Consider the following 27,922-nt stretch of genomic DNA (forward strand, 5'->3'; position numbering starts at 1 on the left):
TCCCTAATTAGATTACTAATTAGAGGACTGATTGGCTGAAAGAGTCTTCACACCTGGGTTTGAACAGCTGACCTACAGGTTATCCCAAAAACCTGCATACACACCGGCCCTTTGCGGATAAGATTGGCCACCCCTGCCTTAAGGTCTAAGCACTCCCCCTGCAGGCGACTGCACTCTGCACTGCTGCTGTTGGCATAGTAACCAAGGCAGTTGCGACTTTCATGCTGATTGTCAAAGTCTCATCACTGCCAATATGAACATGACCAGCTCAACAAGAGGGAGCGAGACGGAAGCCTGTTTGGGCCAATAAACCTGCATGCAAAACAGCACCCCCACGTGGACCCCTGGTTCGGAGCTGGAGGTCTGAACTGCTTCTGCCCTGTATGACATCACAAGACAAGCATGTGCAAGCACGGTCACAGAAACGAAAACAACCTCCAGAGAAACACTAACCTCCTCCAAGAGACATCAGATTACGTGACGAGTCTCTCCACCAAATTCCACACGGTTTGATTTGCTCCTTTAACATAAAGGATGATACCCACTAAGAAATCTCGGCAAACACGATGGCGGGTACAACAGAGAGAGATGAGAGAGAAGAAACAAGAAGAGTGAGAGGAACTTCTCAAAGAACAAGTGGGCCGGCCCTCCTGCCCCCAGAGCCACATGGGTACAGTAACTGAGACGGTCCCACACCTGGTGGCGGGTCGCCGCATGCCGCCTCAGGCCTGGGGGGGGCCGTTTTTACCTCATTCACACAGAGAATCCTAACACTGACAAACTAACCTACTAATCTAATCAGGTGACCTGGCATGGACCCACCCCCACCCCAGGCTCGCGGATGCTGCAGCCATGGAGGGGGTACGGGGGCCTCCATCGCCAAGCTTGGTTTCCTGTTTTTATACAGTAATAAAAAGGAGTCTTTGGGTGGGGGGTGGGGGTGGGGGGCGGTTGGGCAGGCGGTGAGGGGGCGAGTCCGTCTTCAGGCCTGCCCCCACTCACACGCTCACAGCTCCCTTCTCCTTCTTCTCCCCGTCCTCGTGCCACGTCAGGCGCTCCTCATAGAAGGCGATGACGATCTGCGGACACTTCTGATTGGCCTCCTTGGCCAGCACTAAGTCAGCCTCGTCCGAGTCCTTCCTGCAAGGGGGACGAAGGGGAAGACTCTCAGACTACAGGCGATCAGTGCTAACGGCGCTAATGGCAGCTAGCGGCCCCGTGTCCACCACTGCAAGATGGCAGGCGATCAGTGCTAACGGCGCTAATGGCAGCTAGCGGCCCCGTGTCCACCACTGCAAGATGGCAGGCGATCAGTGCTAACGGCGCTAATGGCAGCTAGCGGCCCCGTGTCCACCACTGCAAGATGGCAGGCGATCAGTGCTAACGGCGCTAATGGCAGCTAGCGGCCCCGTGTCCACCACTGCAAGATGGCAGGCGATCAGTGCTAACGGCGCTAATAGCAGCTATGGAAAAAGCAGACATGCCTGCTGCTGGTGTGGTCTGTCAGACTGTGTGACTGTGGGACACTGACCATTTCATGAGAAACATGAGGTCACCGCACGAGTCTGTGGCCCCGATGATCTTCTCTGGCTCCAGGCCTCTTTCAAATCCCCTCGCAATCAGAATTTCATCCTGAATGAGGGGGATAAAAAGCGGTCACATCCCCTGCCATCCTCTCAGAGCTCCCTAGAGGGCGCCGAATCACAGCATACCTCTTTCTTCTTCTTGGGCTTGCTGCTACCCTCCTCCTCAGCTGAGTTCCTCCTCTTGGAGGCGGTGCCATCCTTGGACCGCACCCCCGACGAGCCGGTGCTGGTGGCTCGGGCCCCCCCTCCGCTGGACTTGCCATCTCCACTGCCACTTTTCTTGTAGGTCTTCATGAACTCAGCTATGAGCTCAGGACAGTCTAGGTTCTTCTCTGGTTCCCATGTATTGTGTTTCCTTTAAACACCATGTCCCAGAAAAGGGCACGCAGGGTCAGAGGGGTGCAGACACTAACAGGGGCAATGGGCTATGTCCATCACCCCAGGTAACAGTCTTTTCCACATTACATTCCCTTCAGTGCAGCAAATTCATTTATTCAAATTGTATGCAAGACCTCAGTAGGTTCCTTGACCAAGTTTCTGTAGGCTTTCAAGAAGTATTAGCTGCCTTCGTAAATATACAATTTCCCCCCTGAATTCTCTGTCCAAGCACTAGTTCAGATGCATCAATGTCCACAAATCCCACACAGTAGCCATGCATAGAAAGAGGGAGACCACCTTACTCTGTGAAGCCTTTCCACTTTAGGAAGTACTCCACCCTGCCCTTCGCTATCCTGCGGTCCAGCACTTTCTCCACGACATACTCCTCCTCCTCAGAGGCTGACGAATCTTCATCTGGGCGTCGCTGGCTCTTCTTCCCCATGGTTCACAAGTCTAAACAGTAAGGTGTAGAGCGAAGAACCCTCTCGCAAACGAAGGGAAGATAAAAATTCCTGGCTATAGAAATGGGGGGGGGGGGGGGGAGAAAAATAGAATGATTTAAGTTTTACTGACGCATTTCAACAAGTGATACAGGCATATCAGTGCCCTTATACCTGCGCACACCTACAGGACATTTCAAATATCAACATCTACAACCATAAAAACAGTAGGACTGGGCATAATAACCTAAAAAAAAATCAATATTTTAAGAGTTGCAGATATTGATATTTATCACAATATTTAAAAAGTAATTTAGAACAGTAAACTATGACAGGTTTTTCTGATTACAATGACTGAATTGTTTTACTAATACTTATAGAGCATTGACAGTTATACTGATAAATGACACCAACAACAGATTGACACCTTGATGGAAGACATGTAAAAATTATAACTGCTTATTATGCAAGGAAACAAGGGTTTAGGCTATATCACGATACTCAGGATGCTCAAACTGATGACGATTATGAACGTTCATAATCACTATACGATGTTTTATCGATGTGTCTGCCAACCGTAAAACACAGCAACTGTTTCACACGGCAACTGATCATAAACCTATAGTAATTTGTGTACTGTACTGTTCTGTGTTACATAAGGAATAGGATAGCGATGACTTTTCATTTTAAATTAAAGTTCCTTTGTGCATTTTGGCAATATCATTTTGTCTGTTACATTGGCCTTGCCCACTTCTTAAAAACGTGGTTTCTCTAAGGAAATAAAGATCTTTTTTTGGTCGCCTACATTAACAACTTATGCGGTGCGTCTGGATCTGGCAGTTAGGAAGAACAAGGGAGGAAGAGGTTTTTTTTCTAGTATTATGTTATGACCACCCCTAGTGTGGCTGCCAGAGTGAGGATTAAGCAACACCGACTGTTTAAACTCACCAGGTTGCTGCTACCTTGACTTAAATGGCCACAGTGACTAACAATTCCAATATTTTTTAAAGTTCCCAGCCTCCAGGATCAAAGTTTATTTTAAGGACATGAATGTACTTACAAAAGAACTCAGGTGCCTGATTAACAGAGAGATGAGTGCTGGATCAGGTGCTTAGGGTCGCCAATGTAGAGCGAACAGCTTTCGGCTTCACACTAAAACAGATTAAAGTCAGGAGGACACAACAATCGAGGTCTCATTCATCTGAGTTTCAGGGACCTCATCCTGACTTTTCCACTTCCCGAGAACGACTAAAACCCAGCATGTCCGATGAAAGTAGCTGGCAATGAATTGAGAAATATATTGCTGTTTATTAACCAGTAATATATTGTGTTAAAGAAGCGACGGAGAGACCCTGTCTATTTATAAAGTAGGGGACACGCAGCAAACGTGCTTCCGTATTCAAACATGAGTTACAGAAAAGGGACCAGCGATCACGCTGCTTTCCTAAAAGAAAACGCGTTAGCGTTTAAAAGCTACTATCTGTGGGCTGTATTCTGGTCAGATGGTGTCACAGTGCTTCTTATTAAAGGGTAAATCCCGCCTTAGTGGCTGCAGCAAGTACAGACCAAAATCCAAACAAGCGCAGGATTGAGAACGCAGGGCGCATGTATTCATGCACATTTGTATGACAGGTACAATAGTGTAGTTCGTTCAACAACTCAAGTTCCCCCTCAAAACAAAAACATATGTATTGCAGTTTATAAATATGAACCCCTTTCCATACAAACACGCATGGTAACCACTAAATCCCTCTCAGGAAGTTCCACCCCCAACTAAAATTGTGATTGGTTAGCACGAATCATCTGCCGCTCCATCTCGACCTACACGAGGCTCTGATTGGCCACTCGGCCTGTCTAACATCCCCCATCTTTTTTTGTTCTCATCCCCAGCCGCTCCGCCGCATATAGCTACAGATTCTGCCGTATTCTTTCAATTACCGACCAACGTGTAACGCATCGGTTTAATGCTCCGAAACCCATAAGATATCTGCAACCTTACGTTGCAGCGCACATTTCATGGCATGCTGATCCGCCCGGGCGTTTGACTCACCGTGCTGTGCCCGGCTCCCTCCTTGATTCCCTCCACCGCTGCAGTTACCGGCGCTCCGTATGTGCACGCGCCAAACGCACAATGATGGGCTGCGCACGCCCACGCGAACGCGCGTGTACACGTGCATACGTCCACACGCACGCACCAATGTTCGCGGTGCCGCTCCGCCATTGTCTGTTGTTGACTGAGAAACGTGACCATATAGCTGCAAATTTTAGTTAAGCATTATACTAATCAGTAGCATGCTTCTGAAAGGAGAATTACATGTTATGTACGGCATGGGCATCCTGTCTCTTATATCGTCTATTTTCATTCAGTTTGAGACATTATGTGTTAAAGTTTACTAAAGGTTAATGAAAGTAATCTCTCATATGGGAAAAGAGCCGGGATGAACATTGGTTGAACATTGTTTAAATGAAATTCAAACGAATATTTTTTGAGACATGTATCTGTTTATAAAATGTAACTGCGATTCCAAACACAAACCAAACAAGCTTTTTCGGCTGAACACTACTACTACTACTTCCCTCAAAACCAACCCCCCTGAACTTGTAAACTGACCTATCAGCGTTTACATGCGCGGGAACATATTTGAAAGACGTAATATTAGTGGATCGATAAACAGTTAGGGGCGTAATTGATGAAGATTTTAACTAATCAGGTTCGACAAGGGTGCACCACTCTTGACACAGCGGGAATAGATGACCAATAGGAGTGCTTGATGGGCGGGCTTTTCCTTTCTACATAGCGTACACCGTAGGTGACGAGCGATCTGTTTTGCGTGAAGTAGGCGAGGTTGTCGGCACGGTAATTTTAACGCAAAATGTCGAAAGAGGTGAGTGTTTGCGTATACTCGTGTAATGGAAATTATTTACCGAGCATGTCGTGTTGTATTTGTATGTTGAATCAAGGTGGCACTCGCGGGCGCCTTTGTTGCCGGTCCGCCCGCAGGCGTAGACCATGCGGCGCCATTTTGATTTCGGGCCGTACTTTGCGTAGCCTGAAAACGCGGCTCCGTACGCTGAGCAAGTTCCGACCGCGGTTTACCGCGCACCTCCTATATTTAATGTGGTGGTTTTGGCTGATGTGTTGTTTAAATCGTCCCACGTGGCCATGCTGAGTACTGGCTGTCGGCGTCGCCTCTCCCCCTTGGCCGGGGCCATTGTTCCAGCCCGGTCCGTTTTGTATGAGCCCTCCGTCGCCGGCTGCGCGTCTCCACCAGGCGCAATAACTGTTAACCTCGTAAATGCATTGAACTGAGATCAGCTGGCCGTTCTGAATGGTCTGAGGCTGCTCCCAAGCTCCTTTAACGCGGCTCCGTTCCTTCCTCAGGCACCCCGAGAACCCGAGCAACTCCGTAAGCTTTTCATCGGAGGCCTGAGCTTTGAGACCACCGACGAGAGTCTGCGGGAGCATTTCGAGCAATGGGGGACCCTTACAGACTGTGTGGTGAGTGGCGCCTGCATCAGGCGGCGTTTGCATACTTTGGGGACCCGACTGTGTGTTAAAACCATTCGGACACCTTTCTTTGTGTAGGTGATGAGGGATCCAAACACAAAGAGGTCCAGGGGGTTTGGTTTCGTCACCTACTCTTCTGTGAACGAGGTCAACGCGGCCATGGAGGCACGTCCACACAAGGTGGATGGTAGAGTGGTGGAGCCCAAGAGGGCGGTTTCCAGAGAGGTGGGTCCCGGGGCAGCCAAACCTGGGGGTGCTGTATGCATAGGTGTGGATTCGGGGCTTCAGTGATGGCTTTATGCCCTGCACCCATTAGGATTCGAGTAGACCGGGTGCCCACATGACCGTCAAGAAGATCTTTGTGGGCGGGATCAAAGAGGACACAGAGGAGCACCACCTGCGGGATTACTTCGAGCAATTCGGCAAGATCGAGGTCATCGAGATCATGACGGACAGAGCCAGCGGCAAGAAGAGGGGCTTCGCCTTCGTTACGTTTGATGACCACGACTCTGTGGACAGGATAGTCAGTGAGTGCACCGAGCCCACCGGTATATTGTGGCTCTTCATGCTGACTCGTTCAAATACTCACCGCCTGCGAATGTACCCTTTTACAGTCCAGAAATACCACACAGTGAACGGCCATAACTGTGAGGTGCGGAAGGCGCTCTCGAAACAAGAGATGGCCAGCTCTGGCATGAGCATGAGGGGTAAGACACAGCCACCCGCAGGCCCGCTGCATCCTATCCGCTCTTATTGTGAGCTCACCTTATTAATCTCCCTTCTGTTCGCAGGCCGTGGGGGTGGTGCAGGTAATTTTGGCAGAGGTGGTGGTTATGGAGGTAACGACTTTGGTCGCGATGGCTACTTCGGTGGCCGTGGTATGTCCTCAGGCCGCCGCAGTGTGTGTTAGACTTTCTGACCCCCCCACTCCGTTTTTGGGCACCTTGACCTGACTGCGGTCCCCCCCTCCCCCAGGTGGCCGCGGCAGCTATGGTGGCGGAGATGGATACAACGGCTTTGGCGGAGATGGTGAGCTTTGTCCCGACTTTTGCTCCCGTGCCGAGTTGCTGCGATGCTACGAGATGTCTGATGTTGCCGTGAATATCTCAGGTGGCTACAACAGCGGCCCCGGCTACGCCGGCAACCGTGGCTACGGCGGAGGCCCGGGTTACGGTAGCCAGGGCGGGTATGGCGGAAACGGGGGATACGACAACTACAATAACGGAGGAGGGAACTTTGGTGGTGGTGAGTGATGCTTGGGGAGCCGCCGGGGCTAAGCTAATGTTGGCTTAGTGCTATGCTGCCACTGGGCCTACATGACCTGTCTGTACTACACAGGAAACTTTGGGGGCAGCAATTACAACGACTTCGGCAACTACAACAGCCAGGGCTCCTCTAATTATGGCCCCATGAAAGGAGGCAATTTTGGGGGCAGGAACAGCGGTCCGTATGGCGGTAGGTCCCCCGCGAGCACGACTCTGGCCGGCAGACGCTGCTCGTCTGCAGTAGCTTAACCTGCTGCCCTCTGTAGGTGGCTATGGTGGGTCCAGTGGCGGCGGCGGCGGTGGTGGTGGTGGCGGCGGTGGTTATGGCAGCAGCTCTGGCCGGAGGTTCTAGGTGATCTGGAGGTAAGTCCGCACAGTCTCCCTCTTTCTAGCAGATGCAGACTTGCACATGACTGCGGTCAGGGGTCTTTGCCAAAGACTGTCACTCACTGATAGCTAGGAGTAAACTTGGAACCACTTTGATCTGCAATATGAAATAGTTAAAGCTAGCGTAGATGTGACCCTCAATCGGCTGCAACGAGTGATTGACACTTAACAGAATGAGTTGAGGCTGTTGCTTATTGAAGACCTGATGACTTCAGTGCCCAGTTTAACAATGTTGTTCCATATTGTTCAACAGGACTCAGTACTTAGAAGGCAGCGAGGGAAGGGACAGGCGAGATGCAGGTTAAACCATAGATCTGCTCAGCCAGACTCCACTGGCTGCTTACAGCGGTCTCACCAAGACACGTGCAATAGCCAGAGCTCATGTGTGTCTGCTGTCAAGCAGCATTTTTATAGTTGCTATTTGTTTCTGTGAAAAGTAAGCATTCCAATACGTTTTTAAATGTAGACCCTTTTTTGTTTGGCACCCCTTGTGGTGGTTTTAATGTAACTGCAACCAATCAAGTGGAAATAAACCATCTTTCCGTTTTTTTATGAGTTGTGCGTTCTTGTATTTATGGCTGTGAGGTTGTGATCCCATGTCCGCCGTGGCTCTAGTTGGTCTGCACAGTCCATCCAGGCAGCGCTCTCAGGTGTCCCACAGTGACCCAGAGACTCAGCTGTCACCATGGCTGAGCTCAGAGGACAGTGTAGGCATGACCTTTGGGCTTTGGCATTTCTGCTCTAGTTTGGCGACCAGCTTCATGCAAGGGGAGAGCTGGACCCTGTTCTGCCAGGCCAGTAGGGGGTCACTTTCTACCTTCCATGACAGCTACAAGCCCATGGGATCATTGATGCCTGAGCTTGCGCCCCCCCTACCCCTCCCCCCAACCGAGTAGCGCTCATACTTGCCGACACTTTCCACACTGTTTATGCTGAGGAGGAGAAGGGACTGACAGTGTCCGTAATCTGAACATCGGTGCCAAAAGCGCGTGTGGAGCCTGCATCGGCTGCTCATAGGAGGACAGAGTTGTGTGGAGGTCTAGATCCGCGTGGAGGTCTAGATCCGCTGACCACATCAGCAGCCACAGGAGAGACGAGAATGCAGAGTGTAGCCATGGAAACCAGCTGAGGGACAGAAGGGGACCGAGACAGGGGACAGCGGGTCCCCCAGACTAGGAGGCAGGAGCTGCAGAGGGTTATTGCTAGGTAAGAACAGATTCTGCCTGCTTTCCAAGGTCGTCACCCTGAAATTGCTGTGTTCCTTCAGTCAGCTGTTCATCCAAATGGGCCGGATTCAGTTACTAAAGGCCTTTGACAGGGACCTGGTCTCCTGAGGGCAGAAACGCCCCAGTAATGTGCCCCTCATTCTGCTTCACCCAATCACTCTCCGCTTGGATGTCTGCCTCATAAATCCACATCATATCCTGTTTCCCGGTTTTTGGAGCTTGTAAAGTGACTTACCAGCTCGTGGTGGCATGCTGCTCTCAATGGGGACAGCTATAGAAAGTCCATCTTACTATAACTCAGTGTTTGAAAGCTCCCTGTTAAGTTTAAATGTATGTATTCTGTCTGTTTTAAAATGTTTTTGGTGCCCTTGTTTATACTTGTTGAATGTTGGGTCACTAACATCTGTTGTTTTCCTAACATCGTTGTAGGAAATTTCGAGGAGCTGTCTCGGGGTGTGACAACGTGACAAATGTACAGGTAAGTCGGCATCAACTATTATAGGCCCAATTTCTAATAAATATACTTTGTTTTTGGTGGTGGCATAGTCGTCCTTAGGAGTGACACTGTCCCCAGTAGTTGCATATGCTGTACGATGCTGAAACTCCTTTCTTGCAGGTCCATCTTAAAGTGGAAGAATTTTATTTTTTTAACACTAAAGGCTGCTGGTACAGCCCTATTTCTAAGTTTGTTTTACCAATAAAAATCAGAACAGACTCCGCTTGGTGCTTTTCTTTGTGGACCAGCCCAGTTCTTACATTTTGACCTGAAAAGTAATTAGCAGTTAACGGCATAGCAAACTAGACGGTGCCTATTAAAGCATATAAGATTTATACAAAATGTATCAAAGGTAAAAAAAAAGAACAGGATGGGGTTTCCGGGGACCAAAGGCAGTTCTTGTTTGCATCTGGACTTCCAGATCTCGAATGGGAGGCTTTCAGTTGCAGTTGCAATAAAACGACCCTGCAACGTCCTGGATGGCAATGAATTTGTCTTGAGTCAGACTGTTTAATGATACTGAATTCTTTATAAAAACCCGACCTATAAAACTTCACTTAAATGTCCAAGGATCAGTCTCCTGCCTCTGCCGCATTACGAGACACCAGGAAGATGCTGCCGTCATTGGCTTGCTGCAGAGAGTAGTGTTCCAGCGAGTACGGCAGGCCCTCCTCGTCTCGGAGTTGAGAGAACACTTCGGCGTAAAGGTCTGAGAGGTGCCGCCGGGCCAGGGCCAGGCTGTGCTGGAACTCCGCCCCCTCCCTGATTAGGTGCTCCCTCTGCACCCGTAGCTGGCTCAGTTCCCCCTCCAGATGCACAATGTTCTCCAGCTTGCGCTTGCGGCAGTTCTGCGCCGCCACCTTGTTTTTGCCTCGCCGGCGAATGTCCCGGACCAGCGTGAGCTGGGCGTCGTTCAGCGTGTACTGCGCCAGCAGCTCGTTGAAGTCGTCCACCGGCAGATTGATGATCCTTTCCAGTGGGAATGGGATCTTGAGTGCCAGGGCCCTGCGCTCATCTCTGCTCAGGGGGCTGTCTCCTCTGGGCGGCGCCACCGATGCCCCCGCCGCGATTTTTTGCTTGCCGTAAGTGGTCCGGCAGGAAGCGCCTCGGTTGCCCGACAATCCGGGTCCGTTGAGGTGCAAGTCGTGGAAGCCAGGTGCCAGAATTTGGTGTTTCAAGGAGCTGGGCTGCACTAGCCGTTGGTGTTGGATCATGGGGTAGTTATCTGGTACTGGGTAATAAGAAGAGGAGGCTGGAGGGTAGGGGTAGCTACTTATGGGATGCTGATACTCCATTGGGTAATAGAGGTCAGGCCTCACCCTGCAGTGCTCCGCCGTGTTCTCCAGGGGCTCCCTGTCACCATAGCCTTGAGTGACCTCACTTCCGACGTAGGCAGCACCACCTGTCACCATGTGCCCTGGCGACGCCAGTGGAGGGGTGGAGCCAAGCGACAAACCCGAGTCCGATTCGAGGTCATCGGGAGCGCTTTGCAGTTTGGAAGTTTCTCTGTGGCCCGCTGCCAGGCGCACCTGGGCACTGCCCATGCCGTCCAGCCTCGGGGGCCCACTGCTGGCCCCAGTGAAGCTCAAGTGGTCCAGCAGGTTCATCAGCGGTGACTGTAGAGCATTTTGGTTTGGAACTCCCCTGGTGGTCAGGTGGAGGGCCGGGCGCTCGTACAGAGTCTCCATGCTGCTCCCCACACGCTGGCAAGAGGGCATGGCATCAGGGAAAGAGCCATCATAGGTGGTGACAGGGCCCGGCCCGCAGCTGGGAAGGAGGGGCTCTGCCGGGGACTGGCTTATCCCAAAGGTCCCCATGGTCGCTGCCGGCTCAACTGGTTGGTAGGAGCTGGACTCAAACTGGTGTTCACTGGGAGTCTCAAACTCCTGCAAAGATGAAGAAAGACAATGAAAAAAGGAAAGAGAAGGCAGCGCTATCCACTCATTACCTACTTTTAGCAATAGAGCCAGCAGTGTTTACCGCAACTCAAAGCACGCATTTGTATAGGCCCCCTGTTGGCCACAAACAGTCACTACACTAATCATTAAATTAAACATGTTCGTCAAGTAGGAGATGCTGAAGCAGTATGTTCTGCTAACCAATGAGCTAGCTACGATCTTCTGACTGTACTCACTAGCTATTTATTTCATTGACAAATGAAAGTTTTAAACCTTGCTTTGCGTCTGACAGATAAAGGCGTTTTTCCCGAGAGACTGGGACGGTGATCAGACCCCGGTTTCCCAGCATCATTCTTTTTCCGTTTTTACAGCTGAATTCTTGATTAATTAGTCTCACTTGATTTATTGGTGTAATGAATCCATCATTCAAATAATTTTAAACCAGGAGGTGTTCGATGAGGGCACAGTCATTCTTATTATAATGAACAATTGTGGAAATTAGCGGGAGAACATTTTAAACTGAATTTGAGGAAGCACTTCTTTACACAGCATGTAGTTATAGAGTATGGAATAGTCTTCCTGCTGGTGTAGCGCAAGCTAAAACCCTGGGTTCCTTTAAATCAAAGCTGGATAAGATTTTAACAACTCTGATCTATTATAGTTAAGTTCTCCCCAAACGAGCTTGATGGGCCGAATGGCCCCCTCTCGTTTGTAAATTTCTTATGTTCTTACGTTCTTAATTATATAAAAGCTCGATTGATCTATACTTCCATCGGTAATTTATAAATAAATGGAACACGATATATTCATATGTCTATTATAGCAACAACGGGTAAACTATTATTTCTTCAAATAGCCGATTTAGTGGGTTTCATTAGAATAGAATAGAATAGAATAGAATAGAATAGAATAGAATAGAATAGAATAGCCACATTAGACACAACAATAGAGGTACCGGGAATCAATATTGTTAAAACGCTTTCTGGAAATTTGCTTTCTGGAAAAAATTACAGAATCATCCTAATGTCTTTAATACCAACTATGATATCATTCTAAATACATTAATGCTCCTTGAACACTATATAGAAGAAAGAACAAAATAGACCTATTACTAAACACATACAGAGCTGTCCCATGTTGGCCGGTGTCCTATTTTAACAATACACACCCTAATAAACATATGTAGAACACTGGGGATTCCATATGAAAGTGCCAATGTTACGTTTATGTATTAATGTTTATGTAATGATGTTACGCGATGTTTCGGACAGACTACACCATAGGCGTTTAAGAGCTCACGAAAACAGACGCCCTTGTGAAAAAATAGAACCTATAGAAAATAAATTTTGCATTTAAACATAATTATAAGTACACCGAAGCACACTTGTATAAATGTATGTCTGTAAAAGAATACACTTTAGTACATTTTTTAGGGATATAACACACTTAATAGACTTTGCTGAAAGGATATATTTTTTTGAAGTGTATTTTTTTAAGTAAATACTTTAGTACACTATTTTTTTTCACAAGGGCGTATTCACTTCGCATTAATGTTACATCAAGTGGGTTTAAATAACACAATAAATAATTTTGCTTTCCAGTAAAACTTTTGGTCGAATTGACATACGCTAATGTCTGGGCGAAGCAGCTAGAGTGTTGCAGACTGCTGTGTACACTGAGATGTAATTACAGAATGACACTGGCACGCGGCAGCTGCGGCTTCCGAAACAGGAGATTAAACGAAATTAAGTGCAGTAATTAAGTAAATTGTGTCGTCAATTCGGCGCTAATAGACAGGTAAGAAGCCCTAATGGACCCCGGACCAAATAATCAGCTGCGTCCTTAGAAATGCATAAAAATAATAACGACGGTTAGGATGTTTAATTTATCTTTTAATTTACATGGTTTAATTAAAGGGAAGATTCCTGTCTTAGATCGGAATCATTTGATTCTGGTCTTCATTCCAGGGATTGTACAATAACTTCCGCAATACCTATTCACGCAATCCGGCTAATTATAGACATTTAAAACAGTCATTTTCCCCTTACAGTTGATCGGAGAGTCGCATTACTAAATGCATAATCGCACTAATGATATTAAACGCATCAGCGCTGCATTGGTTTTGACCCCGATGTGGAGGTAAATCGACCGCTCTCACAGTGTCTCATCTTTCCGATCTAAGGACAGCAGCTACAGCTTTAAACGATTTAGTGCCGTTTTAGTGCCACGTGAGAATTTGGGGGGGAAAGCCAGGTTGCAGCCATAATGGGGGCAGATGAATAATTGAAAATAAGACATATTATGTATTACAGTGGCAAAGCAGAGTGAATTAGTGAGATCCCCCTACCCAGTCACCTGTTGGATGCCCCCCCCCCCCAGCTTGAGCAACTGTGCTCAGGTTTCTCCAGGACACAGATGGCCATTGTGCGGTGCATGCTATCTGCATGCTGAGACCCCCCCCCCCCCTTTCATCCTCCTGTCAGTCTATTGGCCCTTTGTTGTACAGTTTACCTGAGTTTGCTCCGGGGCCATTTAAGTATTAGTCAGAAGCATAACATCTAATTATGCCTACCTGTCATTCGGAAGGCCTTTAAAGTGCAGCAGGCACTCACAGCTATACACAAATTCACAGTTTGTGGCACGTGTTTGCAGTGCGATGCAAATTATTTCCCGTTGCTTTTACACTAGTGGCCAAAATTGTGGAGACACTTCCAATATTTACGGATTGCAGAGCTTTATTCCGGTTACTCCAGTTACTTATTTAATCGTCCCAGTGTATGATATTTGCCAGCATTCTTTGATTGTTTATAAACATTACCGCCAATATCCCTGTAATAATTTTTAAAGCGTAGTGCCAATAATGCTGGGTGTTTCCACAGGTTTGGCCACTAGTGTACTTCGGGTGGAAGCTGCAGAGCTGAAGCAGGCTGGCAAGCTGAAGCTAATGATGAGTTTGTGGTAATGAACCTCTGTGATGGACATAAGCTCCAGCCAGGTCAAGTCCATCTCTGCATCATGGGGGTTCCGCTGTGGGCGGCATCCGGGGGTGAACAGCGGCACCGACCCCCCCCCATGTAGCCTTCCTGGAACGGCCAGCCCCTGAGGGAGAAGATGAATGTTCCAGAACTGAGCCTATAATCTCAAGACAGAACGGAAGCACAGAGATGGCATCTCGTAGTGAACATGCACACAAGCCTGAATCACCTGCGACTGAATGAACAAAGCGTTTGATTGGCTGTGAATGAAAATTCCCACACCAAGCTCCTCCCACAACAAACCGCCCTCCCCCCCCCCCCCCCGCCCGCTGCTGATGCTTACCTCACAGCCCCCCCGCTGCCGTAGGACACAGTTGGCTGCTGCACACATTCAGAGCTGGGCCTTTGGGCAAACACGTGTTCTGGAGGGGTAGACAGGGGGACTGAACAATCACCATACAGGAAAGCAATTATACTCACCAGCCTGTCATCCAGTCGCTAGCCTTTTCGACCAATCACTATACAGCAAAGTCATTACACTTCATACTCACTAGCCTTTCAACCAATCACCAAACAGCAAGGCCATTATACTCATACTCACTAGCCTTTCCACCAATCACTATACAGCAAAGTCATTATATTCATACTCACTAGCCTTTCAACCAATCACCATACAGCAAGGCAATTATACTCATACTCATATAGTTATGAGTCTGTCTAATGTTACCAGGTCTGCACTACACATTTAACAGCTTCCCCAACAATCAAGATGCAGTAAACACACTATACCAGTGACACAACCATACATGCTGTGCAGCTGCAGTTGGGAAAGTGGCATTAAGCAGTGGCAGGCAGCCTTTAAGGCACTGGCCGTTTTCCTGGGGCACGGCTTCAGCGTGCCGCCCTCCGCCTCCTCCGGGCCCCCGTTCTGCCTCCTCCGGGCCCCCGCTCTGCCTCCTTCGGGCCCCCGCTCTGCCTGCTCCGTGTTTGTGCTCCCACGCAGGACACAGTTCTGCAGTTCCGTTACGCGGCAGCTCCTATCAGCCGCGCTGCGGCCACACTCTGCCCCCTGCTGATAAGCCAATCTCCCGGCAGCCAGAAGGCGGCTCGGTGTGCCAGGGCAGTGCCTGAGCACTGCTCCAGTGCACTGGGCCTGCAGGCCAACCCTACACCCACTGCCCGTCCCCTTAGCTGGAATCGCTCACGCCTGCATACACACGTTTAGGATGTATATATCGCCTTTTACACTGCATTCACATTACATTTCCACGCTTTTATCCAATTCATCATTATATAAAGCATATGCTTTTTTGAGAAAGCAGGGTCAGATATTCCCTGGAGCAACTGAACGTTAAGGGCCATGCTCAGGGGTCTTTGCTTGAGCATCACTTTGCCGACCCAAGGATTTGAACCAGCAACCTTCCGATCACAGGCACCACGCTCTGTCACCCATGGTAGACTGACTTTGGTCTGTAGAAGGTTCCCAACCCATTTACTGTACAGCTATGAAAAAAAAAGCTGGCTACTTTGAAGCATTGAAGGCTCATGTTCTATTAAACTGAGTAAGATGTGGGATGGACAGGATGAGTCTAAGAGCAGCAGCGTGGGCCGTTTGTGAGGAATGAATGCAGGTTTAGCTGATGATGAACTGTCAGTGTCCCTCAGATTTTGCAATTGTAACTTAATTAGTAGAGGTGTTGTGCCACTGCGGCTATTCGTTCTATTTACAGTTACATTTATCTTTGTGAAATTTACACTGCATCACACAGAAGTCGAGCACGCACTCTGCATTCTGCTAAAAGTGGCTCCGATGATCCGTTTTGCTTTGCTTTAAAGAGGCTGATCTACGTCGCTCCAAGTCTTCCTCCCGCATGTTTTGCAAACGTTGCCTCTCGATATGAGCCTCTTGATCATGGAGACGCGAGCTGCTCTAATGGCGGTGGCTCCATAACCACGTTTTCATGCGTTTTCATCTCCCAAACGATGGAATGTCACTTCGCTTGGCGATATCTTTCCTGTGCTGTGAGCGTTGCGGGCCCCCCGGCAGTCTGGGATTGGCGCTGTGCCCTTTGATATCCAGGCTGCTTCTCTACACAGAGCGACGGGGCAGCTTGTTAACATCTTTATGTTCATCTGTACACATGTGCCCCCCCCCCCACCCCCCCATGGGGAGCTCTCCTCGACCGTTTCCTCTGGGGCGGAGCGCAGAACCCAGGCACAGCAGTGCTGTTTCTTCACCACGTGTTGCAAGGCAGCTGGCAGAGTGTGGGGAGAGAGGGCACCCTCTGCAGGGGGGGTCCAGGAGGGCAGCTCTGTGGGGTAGGGGGGGGGTGTAGCCAGCCTGCTAAAGAGCCCCCCAGACACCTTTTAAAAAGCTATCGGAGGTCTGCAGACCCAGCAGCAGTAATGCATACACACTGCGCTCGAAACACATCCCCCACTTGCACCAATTAATTATTATTAGTATTTTTTTAAGGACAGTTAAACTTTTCAAATGATAAAATTACACGTTTTTATAAGAATGACTTTTGAGTATTACAGTTTTTACATATGCATTTTCATATATATGCAGTGTCTTCTTTATTTGAAAGCCTAGTGACTCTGACCAAGATGAGCAGTTAAAAGACAGATGATGCACATTATTTTAAGTGTAAATGTAACTGCTCATTAAGTAAATTTCAGCCAGATTGAAAAAGTTGTACAGAGCCACAGAATAAAGACATTAATGTTAAACTATTTTAAAGTTAATATCTTAAGATTGACATCTGAACTGATATTTGTTTGTATTTTTTATTACATAAAACAAATTATTGTTGTGATATCCTAGCCGAGGCAATGGGATGAGACTAAGTTTGACATTAAAATTAAAAAAGGAGTACTTTCTGAAAGCTGACAGAATTCAAATAGTCATGCGGCTTTTATCAGGACTTGGTTGGGGTTCGAGCAACGACAAAACATGGCGAATGTCCGTGAAGCCCCGGGACGGGACCGAGGGCAGGACACCGACATTCTAATATTAGGTTTAAATCCAAGCTGGCAGCTATAAGTTCTGTCTTACACGTTAACTTAGCAAACATCATCTCATTGCAAAGCGTGAACTTATTCTGAAGGTTCCTTTAGGTTGAGGCTAACAGCTGAAGGTGCATCTACACGCGCATTCATGACGTTTTAAGCACAAGAAAGCAGCAGCACTGTCAAACTCCCAGCTCTGACCCCCCCAGGCGACAGCTCCATGCCCCCCCTGCAGCCGGGGCAGGCGCTGGCGCTCTCGCAGACAGGCGCGGAGTGAGGCGGCAGCAGCATACCTGAGCTACATCTGCGTGCTCCGTCTGCTGCTGACCTGTCAGGCGGGTCCTCAGATGCAGCCCATAATCCCTTTGGAGCGGCTGGGGGAACTGGCAAATGGGAACTGCTCGCTGTCAGTGCTGCTGGAAACCAGTGGAGCTCAAAGTGCTACTAACTGGTGCTGAAGTCCCAGGACCGCATGTGCTCTCCTGCTCCCTCTCTCTCTTTTTCTCTCTCCCTCTCTCTCCCCCTCTACCTCCCTCTCTCTCTATCTCCCCGTCCCTCCCTCTCTCTCTCTCTCTCTCTCTCTCTCAGTCAATCTACACAAACTGCCTGGCCATGCAGTGTGTCCCTGTTCTCCTGCGAGTCTCAAGGTTCGAGCCCCTTCCCTTTTAGCCACCAAGCCGCATCTCGTGTGTTGTGCAAACCACAAACGGAGACGTGTGTCCTTAATTTAACCATGGCCCTCACTCTGCCCCCCCCCCCCCCCCCAACTCTTTGCCTCCTTCACTTGTAACTGTAAGGGAGCGAAGAGGAGCAGGAGACAGATGGTAGGAGAGCTTCTCCGCCATCAGCTGCCCTCTGCAAGTCCGCCTGCATCTATCTCACCTGCTCCTGACACTTCGTCATTCTGGGTCCAGGATCCAGGTCCTTTTGGGCTCAAAAGATCATGGGGGACGCACGACCCCCTGGATATATGACGCAGGTGTGATCAGGGGCCCCAGGAGTTAAAGTGGGCCGGGAGCTGGTAGGGGGTGCGCGGTGACGACGGCCATGGGACTGGAATGCACACCTCCCTGCCATAAGAAAGCCTGCTTTGTTCCTTTATCTGGCAGGGCAGTCTGGTGGGGGTTAGGGGGGCATGTCTTACATTGCAGGTATCCATCAGAGCCCTCTGCTGCTCCCCCTACCCAGCACAGGCATCTATGTGATATGTTGGGGGCGGGGGGTCTCAGCCCTGGGTGGGGTGGGGCCCACCATCTCTGGCCCACCACAGGTGACGCCACTCTCATGTTACACTTGCAGGCTCCTCCTCAGAACACCTGAACCAAATCACCTGCTGCCCGGGCTGGAACGATCTCCAGAGGCGTGTGCGAACATTACCCCCATGCCGGTCAGCTTCCCCGAACACGGGGTACGGATGAGGGAAGGTGATGCATACATGTACATAGCATTTATTTACAAGGCAGGGTCTGGAGCAATTGGTGACATCACCCTGCTGACCCTGGGTTTTGAACTGGCGACCTTCTGATCACAGGCACACCCCCTCCCTGGACAGAGCTGCAGCCAAGGCCCCGGAAAGCCCCCTCCCCCAGCTGGCTCCATAACGACGCTGCTGCTGTTTCCTTTTGGTCAGGTGGGTGGCTGACAGAGTGCGAGTGGTGGGTATCTACCAGGAATCAGAAAGGGAACTTCCCAGATTCCCACCCCCTTGCTAACCCCCCCCCCCCCCACCTAAAGCTGGCGTGGCAGCTCTGTTATTCCTCAGGCCGCAGAGGTTTTCCGAAATGCCCGTCATGTGACCCGACGCCCACTCTCTCTTTGTCTCCCTCTGCCCCAGAGTGGCTTTCTGCCGGCCCCCTAATTTCAGCCTTTCCCCCACCCCCCATTACCCACGGCCCTGTCCCCTCCCACTCCTCCATGTTTTTATTTATATCCCTCTGCTCCTGCTCTCTCTCTTTCCGGAACCTTCCCACCTGGACCCCCAGCTCTTTCCCTGGCCCCTGCTTCTCCGCAGGGCCCGACCCTCTCTGTCTGTACAGGACGGTCCCCCTCACCCCTGGGCTGCTTGGCGGCCCGTGGAAAGAAATGGAGGGTGGAGGAAAACAAATGCTTTGCTCTGAAAAGGGCAGCCGGGCTGTGCTCCTGCGAGGATTCGCTGCTATGGTCTGTGGTCGCATATAGAATGTGATTACAGACAGTGGCTGCCGGGAAATCCGTTTTGAAAAACTTGGCCCTGCAAGGGTCAACACCAGTGCCTTCGCGCAAACATGCATCCATGCATTTTATCCGCATGCATGCCTGCGACCTAAACATCCACGTGTGAGTGGGCAAAGGATGGCAGCGTCTGTGCGCCTGGCTGCACAGGCGCGTGCATATTCGCAGTCGTGTGTGTGCCCCGTGCCATTGTGCAATGCTGCAGGGATGGGGGCCGTGGCTCGGCAAAAGCGGGGGCCCAGACCTGCCGGGCGGCTCCTGACAGAAACCACAGCAGTTAGCAGCTCCCTGCGTGCATATGGCCGGAGTCACATTTATCAGCACGCTGCAGCACTTCCGCCTCCCAGCCCCCTCCACTCCCCTCCTGCAGACGCCCCGCCGGGGAGCCTCAGGCTGCAGCCTGACTGTGAGCATGCGGGAGGTACTGCTTCCAGGATGAACGTGGGGCCCCACAGGGCCCCTGAGGGTGTGTGAGGGCCAGGGGTCCTTCCTGGAAGCTGTACGGGGAGCCTGGACACATCTGGTTGTGTAACGTTCAGACAATCAGTGAATCTAATCGCACAGCTTATTGAGACATTTCTGATGTATAGTGCGCAATACTGGTGCAGAAGTTCCTCCTTCACTGTTTACCAGGTGGAGGGTTTCAGTGATGACAAACATTTTTCTCAACTGTAGCAAGAAACTGCCATGACACAAGAATGCCAATGTAAATGGTGGCATGTCAGGGCGTTGGCTGCTAATCTCACACCATCGGCTCAGGACTGTGCAGTCCAACATGTAGTGTGCAGATGTTAAGCAGCTTTTAGCTATTTCTGGCTGCTTTGTATTTGACACTGATCATCTGCCCAACCACACATCCTACCCCTTCCATGGATGCCCCCCTTACTGTGGTGGAAGGGTCTATATGTCTTGGTGGACCTAGGTGAGAGCCTGAGGGTCAGGCCTGCACCCATGGGACTCAGCTGCATATAGCCTGAAAGAGCTACATGGATCTGCCTTCCTGTAGGCCCACCACAAGAAGGGGACGCCATGGAGCTCTAATGCATTGTGGATCGGGTGGCAGTCAAAGGCAGGGGGCTTGGTGGACTGATCCCCAACTACCGAAACTGGCTTTGGGAACATGGAATGTAATCTCTGTGCTGGGAAAGGAGTCTGAGCTGATGCAAGAAGTAGAGAGATACTGATTAGACATAGTCCAGCTCACCTCAACACACAACAGAGGCTCTGGAACCAAACTCCTGGATAGGGGCTGGACTCTAATCCAAACTGGTGTTGCCCATAGTGAGAGGCACGAGACAGGGATGGGTCTACTTACAGCCCTGGAGGCTTCAGTGCCAATACATTGGAGGTCACCCCAGTGAACGAGAGGATCACCTCCTTTCAGCTTCGAGTCAGGGGACAGGCTCTGACTGTTGGATACCAGTCCAAAGTATCCAGCTATCATGGAGACCTTGGATGTGGTACAGGAAGGTTCTTCTTCTTGGGACTCTATTATTTTGCTGGGGGAATTTAACGCTCATGTACGTAATGACAGTGAAACCTGGAAGGGAGTGATTGGGAGGAATGGCTCGCCTGATCGTAATCCGAGTGGTAATCAGTTATTTGATCTTCTGTGCTAATCATAGTCTGTCCATAATGAACACCCTGTTTGAGCATAGGGGTGTTCATACATGCATCTGACCCTAGAGCACCCTAGGAGCATTTCAAGGACCTCCTGAATCCTGCTGACACACCTTCCTTTGAGTAAGAAGAGTCGGAGAGTTTACCCATCGCGAGGGATGAGGTCACTGCCGTGGTCAAGAAACTCTTTGGTGATAAGGCTACAGGAGTAGATGAGATTTGCCCTGAGTACCTAAAGTCACTTGAGGTTGTTGGGCTATCTTGGCTGACACGCCTCTTCAGCATTGCATGGAGGTCTGCCAGTCCAGTGCCTTTGATTTAGCAGACTGGGGTGGTCGTCAAATCTTTAAGAATGGAGACAGGAGGGCGTGATCCAGCTTCAGGAGGAGGGTAAGGCCAGGGCACTGGAGAGGAGGGGGGTTAGGCCTGGGCACTGGAGAGGAGGAGGTTCAGATCCAGGATGGAATCCTCTGGTGCCAGCTGCACTTATGAACACTGGACCAGCTCTTTACTGTCAGGAGGATATTCGAGGGTTCATGGGTTCAAGCCCATACGTCTACATGTTTGTGGACCTGGAAAAGGTATGTGTCCTTTGGAGGACCCTGGGGGGGGGGGGGGGCATCGGGAGTATGGGGTGCCAGGCCCAGTGCATTTGATCCCTGCACATGTCTAGTACAGATGTCAATGAAGTCAGCCGTAACTTCAATACAGTGATTAGTCAGATATTAGACGCAACAGTGCCTTTGAAAAACAAAGAGGTAAAAACCACCAGACACTCCCCATGGTTTAATGATCACTCACGCTCTTGCAAACGGCAGTGTGGCAGATTGGAGCGCCAGTGGAAATCCACGGGTTTAGAAGTGTTCAAGTCGGTATGGTCCAACAGCCTGCAACAATACAAGTAAATCCTTTGTAGGGCACATTCAGCCTGTTACTCTGACCTTATTGATGGCAATAGAAATAACTCTCGCTACCTTTTTAAAACAATAGCTCATCTAACAAATAAGGCTGAACCTCTGCAACTGAATCATTTCAGTAGTGTACATTTCATGAACTTCTTTAATGACAAAATTACAAACATTAGGCTTCAAACATGTTCAATGTAAATGTAAATGGAACGTGAACACACCCTTGATGTTTTTGAATGAATTAATGAACAAATGCTAAAAACTATTATAACTAAAATCAAACCAACCTCTTGTCCACTGGACCCAGTCACCACTAAGCTTCTTAAAGAATCCCTGGGAGTTTTGGCAAGACCTGTAACTGCCATAGTGATTGTGTTCCTGTCCTCAGGTGATGTGCCTGACCAATTTAAAGTAGCGGTAATCAGACCACTACTGAAGAAAGTTTGGATCCACAAGAGCTTAGCAATTACAGACCTGTCTCTAATGTACAATTTTTGTCATAAGTTCTAGAGAAGGTAGCTGCTGCTCAGCTTCACTCAAATTTGGAGAGACACTGGATTGTTTCCAGTCGGGCTTCTGTTCGGGACACAGCACTGAAACTGCCTTAACTAAAGTCATAAATGACATAAAATTGGCAACTGATGCTGACACTGCGACTGGGCTATTGCTTCTGGACCTTAATGCAGTCTTTGACTCAGTTGACCATTTTGCCCTGTTACAAAGACTTAAGTCGGGTTGTGTGGAATGGAGTTGAAATGGTTTAAATTCTATTTGACTATTCGTTATCAATATGTTCAAATGTCAAACAACTGTACTCTGTCGTCTATGTCAGCAGTCAAATATGGAGTACCACAGGGATCAGTGCTTGGTCCTTTATTGTTTTCTCTCTACATGTTGCCAAATATACATTTCAGTTATGCCTAACAACACCAGATCTATTGTCTCTTTAGCTAAGTGCTTCAACGAAGTCAAGTAAACTAAACGTTAATCAAGTAACTAAACTAATGACTAAACGCTCAGAAAACCGAGGTTCTGTTGTTTGGAGGCGGGTCTGCAGATAAGAATTTTATCATCTCCACACTCCACTCCAAAGAGGTGAAATTGTCAGGCATTACAGGCAGATCAGCCTGTAATCTAGGTGTCATCTTATATACAAGCCTCTCATTCAAATCAAATGTAAGTGCATTAAAAAAGGTGCAGCTACGCAACATCGCCAAACTACAACGATTTCTTACTATTCAGAGAAATTGATCCATGCCTTTGTATACAGTAGGTTAGACCACTGTGATGCTCTGTTATCTGGGAGCACATGCTGCACAGTAAATACCTTGCAGCGTATTCAAGGTGCAGCAGCTTGAACTGTCACCAGGAACAGGAAGTCTGAACACGTAACCCCTGTTCTTAGTTCCATGCATTGGCTTCCTGTTAGGTTTAGAACTGACTTCAAAGTTCTCCTACCTACATATAAGGCACTTAAATGTGTAGCTCCTGCCTACCTGACAGAATTACTTCAAGTTAACAGGCCGCATCGTCCACACAAATCACAGAATGCAGGTTTCTTTGTCGTTCCACGTATAAATAGAGTAACAGTAGCCGGTAAAGGTTTTTGCTACAGGGCCCCTATATTGTGGAGTTTATTTACCAGCCTATGTTCTGGATGCCAAATCAGTGTCAGTCTTTAAATTACTACTATTACTTCAGTTTAGCTTACCCACAACCTAACACATAACACACCTTAACTATGGCTGCTAGTGCTGCTGTACATGCAATTTTTATGTACTGTGTTTGTCCCTTAATGTGTCAGTGCATGTTCTGACCACCAATGCTCTCTGCCTTCCTCCCCACATGTCTGGATGGATGTCAGGGGGGGCACCATCTGAGCTGGAGCCCTGGTTCAGTCCCATGGAAGGGTGACATCGTGGATGTGACTTACAAAGTGCAACATTATGGGTGCGGCCTTCAATCTGCACCATGTTCAGGCCGGCGTGGAGATCTGACTCATTGATGTACTTTCGCTTGACCGTAATCACAGCTTACACCTTGCTTATAGCAAGCAAGGCCACTCTTTCCTGTTTTCAGTAATGTTAACATGCCCGGGGGGGAGGGCAGCCAGATGACCTCGGACCCCCAGAGGTTTTTTTGTCCCTGCTTGGAAGTTTTTGGTTCCTCTCATCTGTTGTCCTGTGGCCCTCTTTCTTTCATTTCTTTGTCTTTCCTTTCCTCTGTTTTTGTATTATTGTCTCTTAATGATGTTGCAATGTATCACAACACACCACGTTGACTCTGTTGTGAAAGGCGCTATATAAAAATTCAGTTCAGTTGAAGGTCAGACCCTTAACGGGTGGTTGCTGGGCTCCTCCGGGACTGCCCTTTGTCATCAGTTCTGTTCATAACTTTTATGGACAGAATTTCTATGTGTAGCCAGGGAGTGGAGGGGGTCTGGTTTGGGGGCTTCAGGATCACATCTGTGCTTTTTGCAGAAGATGTGGTCCTGTTGGCTTCATTGGGCTTTGATCTGCTGTGTGCACTGGGCAGTCTGCAGTCCAGTGTTAAGTGGCCAGGGTGAGGAGTAGCACCTCTAAGTCGAAGGCCGTTTCCTAACTGGAAAAGGGTGGATGGCATGAAGTGGTAGAGTTTAAGTATTTTGGGGTCTTGTTCACGAGTCACCCCTGTCCAAGCTCCTTGTCCGACAGTGATATGACCATAGCATTTGAACACATGAGTTTGAGAAAAACAACATTATGTTTTCTGAATTCATGACTACCTGACTGGCTAAAAAAGTCCATTTGGAATGAACTACTCCAATCCTGATTAACTTTCAAAGCTTTTCCAAAAAGAGTAAACTGTAAAAATGTACAAGGATGATTGTAACGAGCCCTGTCATCTCACACCTCTGCGGTTGTGGGTTCGATTCCCTGCTCCACTCTATGCTTGTGAGTTGGATTTCCACCTCTGCTATGTGTATGTATGGGCTTCCACTGGGTCCTGATTCCTCCTGCCCCCCAGTTAGATGCACTGGCATCTTACTCACAGTGCCCAGAGTGTGTGAGTAAGCTGTGTGCTCCACGAGTGACAGCCGGATGCTCCTGGCTGCAGACTCACCATTACAGGATGGAAGGATTATAATGTTGTTTGAGACTAGAAAGCCAAAGGAATTTAATACACAGCTGGCAAAAAATTAAAACTATGCTTTACAAATTTTTGAAATCGTTATTTAGCACATTTATCTAAAGTGACATTCTCTTTTTTTGAGGGTCTGCCCAAATCTCTGGAGCAATTAGGAGTTCAGGGACCAATTCTGAAATTACTTTGCCAACACTGGGATTTGAACCAACACCTGGGCTTACAAATCCAAAGCTGCTGAGCTGCACGACTCCACCAGCTTGCTGTAGAATTTGTAGAAATTACTTATTCTGGTTTTGGGCTGAGCTGGTGATGCCAGGCATTTAAGTAAAGGAGAGTAAAGACCACCAGAACTTTGGGTTTTAAGTGGTCACAATCAGCACCTCACACAGGAAATGTCATTTTATAGTTACGGCAAAGCCTGTGGGATTTAAATAGAGTAATTCAGAGCGGACCTAAGGGTTTGTCAGACAACGCTGAATCAGTGCCAATGATGACAACAAGCAGAGAATAGAAACTGCAGACTACAGTATGTCTAACCGTGACCGCCATGGAAAACCTGCATCTACATCACCGCCTCTCAAACAGTTTGTTTTGCACACAAAATGTTGATTTGCACTGAGGTTATTCACTAAGTGGAACCGAGTGTTTGTTATGACTAATTGGTCAAATTTTCATGTAGCATTAAATTTTTCCCCAAGTATCTGTGGATCACGTTCTAATTAATTATTAGATAAATTTGCACATGACCATTTATATTTAGAAGATACATCCAAAGCAACATACATCTGGCTTTTTTGTTGAGAGATCCCAGAGTAACCGAGGGTCACAGGGTTTGCTTAGTGGCCTATCTGTCATTTCACTTTACTGACCTTAGGATTTGAACCGGTGGCCTTGTGATTACAGGCACAACCTTGTAACCCACTGAGACACAAACTGTAATATATGGCATCAGTACTGACAGGCTCACGTTTATGTGCCATTAGAAGGTAAACCGCCTGTTTACAGAAGAGGCTGAGCTAAATACCTGAGAAGATCCAGTGTGACGACGTGAGCTTCCCGCACAGGGAGCTGAGAGGTGACACTGTAGCCTTCCTCAGAAACATGTTTGGTACCTCTGTGTACATTTTCTTCCCTTTCAACTAAAGGGACATTTCGAAATTTTCTTGTGGTAAAATTGTGAAAGCCCTTCGCTACATTGCAAAACCTGATGGTTAGCCACAGCACTGATGCAAGTGTGTTTTGATGGGATATATTTGATTAACGCCTTCTTTTCAAGTTATTAAATAAAAGACACATTTGTGGAACATAACTCTATATATCTATCTATCAAAAAATCTTGTATTATAACCTCTATAAAATGTCTGATAACATTTATTTTATGATAAAAATCACTGGGAACATGACTTTCATGATAAAAATGACTGAGTTGTTTTTGAAATTTGAATGGTGACCATTTTATTGGCTTCTAACTTCATGTAATTAATCGAAGTACAACAGTAAAGCAGCGGTTTTGAACCTCATCTATTGAAAAGAGACCAGAATTAGAGGCCCTGTGCCACGGAAGGGATTTTAGCTATACTCATGTATTAATACTATAAACAATGATCACATCGTTACAAACAATCATTCTGTTACAAACAATCATTCCGTTAAATTTAGCATTAAATCCTTTTCCGAATGCATGTTGCTAAGTGTGGACCATTGAAAACAAACAATGGGGCATAATAACGGGAATAAAGAATAGAGGGTTTTCAGCAATTAAAAGCGGACCCTGCACCACATAATTGCTTCCAGACCAATTAAAAAGAGCAAGGATGATGTCATCGGAGTGTTGCTTCAGTCCGCCTTAAAAGGCCGGGGAAAACCCAGCGGGGATCCTTTTTGGACGCGACTGCTTCCCAGAAGGGTGACCGCGTGAGTGAGGAGCTGTGGAGTGGAGGTGGGCGGCTCTTGTTGACTTTTCTCTGCGGCTAAAGTTTGGCTGTTGGTATCTGTGGACGTCCAATCAGAGTAAGCCAAAAAAGCCTGCTAAAGAGGCAATACCGCGAGCTCAGTGCAGGGTGATACATAGGTCTAAATAAGAGCAGGCAGAGATCAGTCTTTCTGGCATTAAATAAGAGCGCAGAGAAATTCGGTGGTCAGATAGCACAAGTTATGTTTGCATCGTTGCTGCGAATTTCCTACGAGGTTTATAAGAAAACTGAAAACAAATGGTCTGAGAGAGGAGTCCCTGCCCAAAGAAGGGACCGCGTGCCCCCGAGGCTGGTCGGGACTGGCCTTCACCGCACACGTCAGCCGTGACAGAGCAGCTGGGAACGTGGAGCGTACCGTCCTCTGCCCCCATGCCCTGACCTCACTGCTTCCATGCGAGGAGCATCAAACCACCCACGTATACGGTGAACCGTGGCCGGTTACGGCAGCTCTGCGAACGTGGTCAGAAGCAGAAATGGCTGAAACAGGAGGGACACTTTTGGTCATTACTCACTTTAGCTTTCATAACTGCAGAGGATTAAATAGCGCTCTGTTTCTGTAATTCTTGCATGTAGTCATTATATACTGGACACATGACACACGAACAGGAAATGATAGTGCTTTATCGATCCCTGTGGGGAAATTCCCTTTTTGTCCACCCCATCTTGCTCTGCATAAAGACACAGACATGTATGTAGGTGAGAGCAAGCTTGGTGGGCGACCCCCAGTAACTGTTCTTCTAAGGCTGGACTTGACCTGGTGATTTTCTGATGACAGGCACAGAGGCTTAGCCCACTGAGCCACATGCTGCCCCCCCGTACAAGAACAACAGGCAAGGAAACATCACAGGTGTGCCGGACATACAGAAGCATAGTGCCAATATGTACCATTAACATTACATCATTTATTAATCTA

The 27,922-nt window shown here is 48.4% G+C and overlaps 3 protein-coding genes and 1 long non-coding RNA gene across 10 annotated transcripts; 2 read left to right on the forward strand and 2 right to left on the reverse strand.

Moving 5' to 3' along the window:
- Positions 1-933: 933 nt before the first annotated feature.
- On the reverse strand, positions 934-4,559 carry LOC111837072 (chromobox protein homolog 5-like). 2 transcript variants are annotated; one of them, XM_023798861.2, is made up of 6 exons: positions 4,455-4,556; positions 3,465-3,556; positions 2,267-2,480; positions 1,713-1,941; positions 1,532-1,632; positions 934-1,140 (listed from the first exon to the last, which is right to left on the reverse strand). In XM_023798861.2, exons 3-6 carry the CDS (start codon positions 2,404-2,406, stop codon positions 999-1,001), a joined length of 612 nt encoding a protein of 203 aa, XP_023654629.1. In that variant the 5' UTR covers positions 2,407-2,480; positions 3,465-3,556; positions 4,455-4,556; the 3' UTR covers positions 934-998. The 2 variants fall into 2 exon arrangements, with proteins under 2 accessions (XP_023654629.1, XP_023654630.1); XM_023798862.1 differs by lacking the exon at positions 3,465-3,556 and having other exon boundaries at positions 4,455-4,559.
- A 576-nt stretch (positions 4,560-5,135) lies between these two features.
- LOC111837071 (heterogeneous nuclear ribonucleoprotein A1-like) lies at positions 5,136-8,119 on the forward strand. Of its 3 annotated transcripts, none has more exons than XM_023798859.2 (11): positions 5,136-5,289; positions 5,787-5,903; positions 5,991-6,137; positions 6,229-6,439; positions 6,527-6,619; positions 6,704-6,790; positions 6,888-6,941; positions 7,023-7,157; positions 7,251-7,367; positions 7,444-7,540; positions 7,818-8,119. In XM_023798859.2, the coding sequence occupies exons 1-10, from the start codon at positions 5,278-5,280 to the stop codon at positions 7,527-7,529; spliced, it is 1,059 nt and encodes a 352-aa protein (XP_023654627.1). In that variant the 5' UTR covers positions 5,136-5,277; the 3' UTR covers positions 7,530-7,540; positions 7,818-8,119. The 3 variants fall into 3 exon arrangements, with proteins under 3 accessions (XP_023654627.1, XP_023654628.1, XP_023654626.1); XM_023798860.2 differs by having other exon boundaries at positions 6,704-6,721; XM_023798858.2 differs by having other exon boundaries at positions 6,888-7,157.
- Positions 8,120-9,396: 1,277 nt separating this feature from the next.
- Positions 9,397-17,669, reverse strand: nfe2 (nuclear factor, erythroid 2). Of its 4 annotated transcripts, none has more exons than XM_023798852.2 (4): positions 17,465-17,669; positions 14,503-14,581; positions 14,152-14,283; positions 9,397-11,172 (listed from the first exon to the last, which is right to left on the reverse strand). In XM_023798852.2, the coding sequence occupies exons 2-4, from the start codon at positions 14,548-14,550 to the stop codon at positions 9,859-9,861; spliced, it is 1,494 nt and encodes a 497-aa protein (XP_023654620.2). In that variant the 5' UTR covers positions 14,551-14,581; positions 17,465-17,669; the 3' UTR covers positions 9,397-9,858. The 4 variants fall into 4 exon arrangements, with proteins under 4 accessions (XP_023654620.2, XP_023654624.2, XP_023654625.2 ...); XM_023798856.2 differs by having other exon boundaries at positions 14,503-14,602; XM_023798857.2 differs by lacking the exon at positions 17,465-17,669 and adding an exon at positions 14,949-15,205.
- A 29-nt stretch (positions 17,670-17,698) lies between these two features.
- LOC140579740 (uncharacterized) lies at positions 17,699-26,317 on the forward strand. Its single transcript, XR_011983617.1, has 3 exons — positions 17,699-18,595; positions 18,703-18,801; positions 23,775-26,317. It is a non-coding gene; the product is annotated as an uncharacterized lncRNA (long non-coding RNA).
- The last annotated feature ends 1,605 nt before the right edge of the window (positions 26,318-27,922 follow it).

This window comes from Paramormyrops kingsleyae, chromosome 18 (genome assembly GCF_048594095.1).
Source record: "Paramormyrops kingsleyae isolate MSU_618 chromosome 18, PKINGS_0.4, whole genome shotgun sequence".
Classification (NCBI taxonomy): Eukaryota; Metazoa; Chordata; class Actinopteri; order Osteoglossiformes; family Mormyridae; genus Paramormyrops; species Paramormyrops kingsleyae.

Bases quoted from the DNA above. Each gene is read 5' to 3' on its own strand.
- LOC111837072 (XM_023798862.1), bottom strand. From the start codon at position 2,406: ATGGGGAAGAAGAGCCAGCGACGCCCAGATGAAGATTCGTCAGCCTCT. The intron at 1,633-1,712 runs GTATGCTGTGAT...CCCCTCATTCAG, and splicing joins AGCCCAAGAAGAAGAAAGAG to GATGAAATTCTGATTGCGAG. The intron at 1,141-1,531 runs GTCAGTGTCCCA...TCCCCCTTGCAG, and splicing joins CTCATGTTTCTCATGAAATG to GAAGGACTCGGACGAGGCTG.
- LOC111837071 (XM_023798858.2), top strand. The intron at 6,620-6,703 runs GTAAGACACAGC...TTCTGTTCGCAG, and splicing joins CTCTGGCATGAGCATGAGGG to GCCGTGGGGGTGGTGCAGGT. The intron at 7,158-7,250 runs GTGAGTGATGCT...TGTACTACACAG, and splicing joins AGGAGGGAACTTTGGTGGTG to GAAACTTTGGGGGCAGCAAT.
- nfe2 (XM_023798852.2), bottom strand. From the start codon at position 14,550: ATGTGTGCAGCAGCCAACTGTGTCCTACGGCAGCGGGGGGGCTGTGAG. The intron at 14,284-14,502 runs GTAAGCATCAGC...CTTCTCCCTCAG, and splicing joins GGCAGCGGGGGGGCTGTGAG to GGGCTGGCCGTTCCAGGAAG. The intron at 11,173-14,151 runs GTTCATTACCAC...TCATCTTTGCAG, and splicing joins AGCTTATGTCCATCACAGAG to GAGTTTGAGACTCCCAGTGA.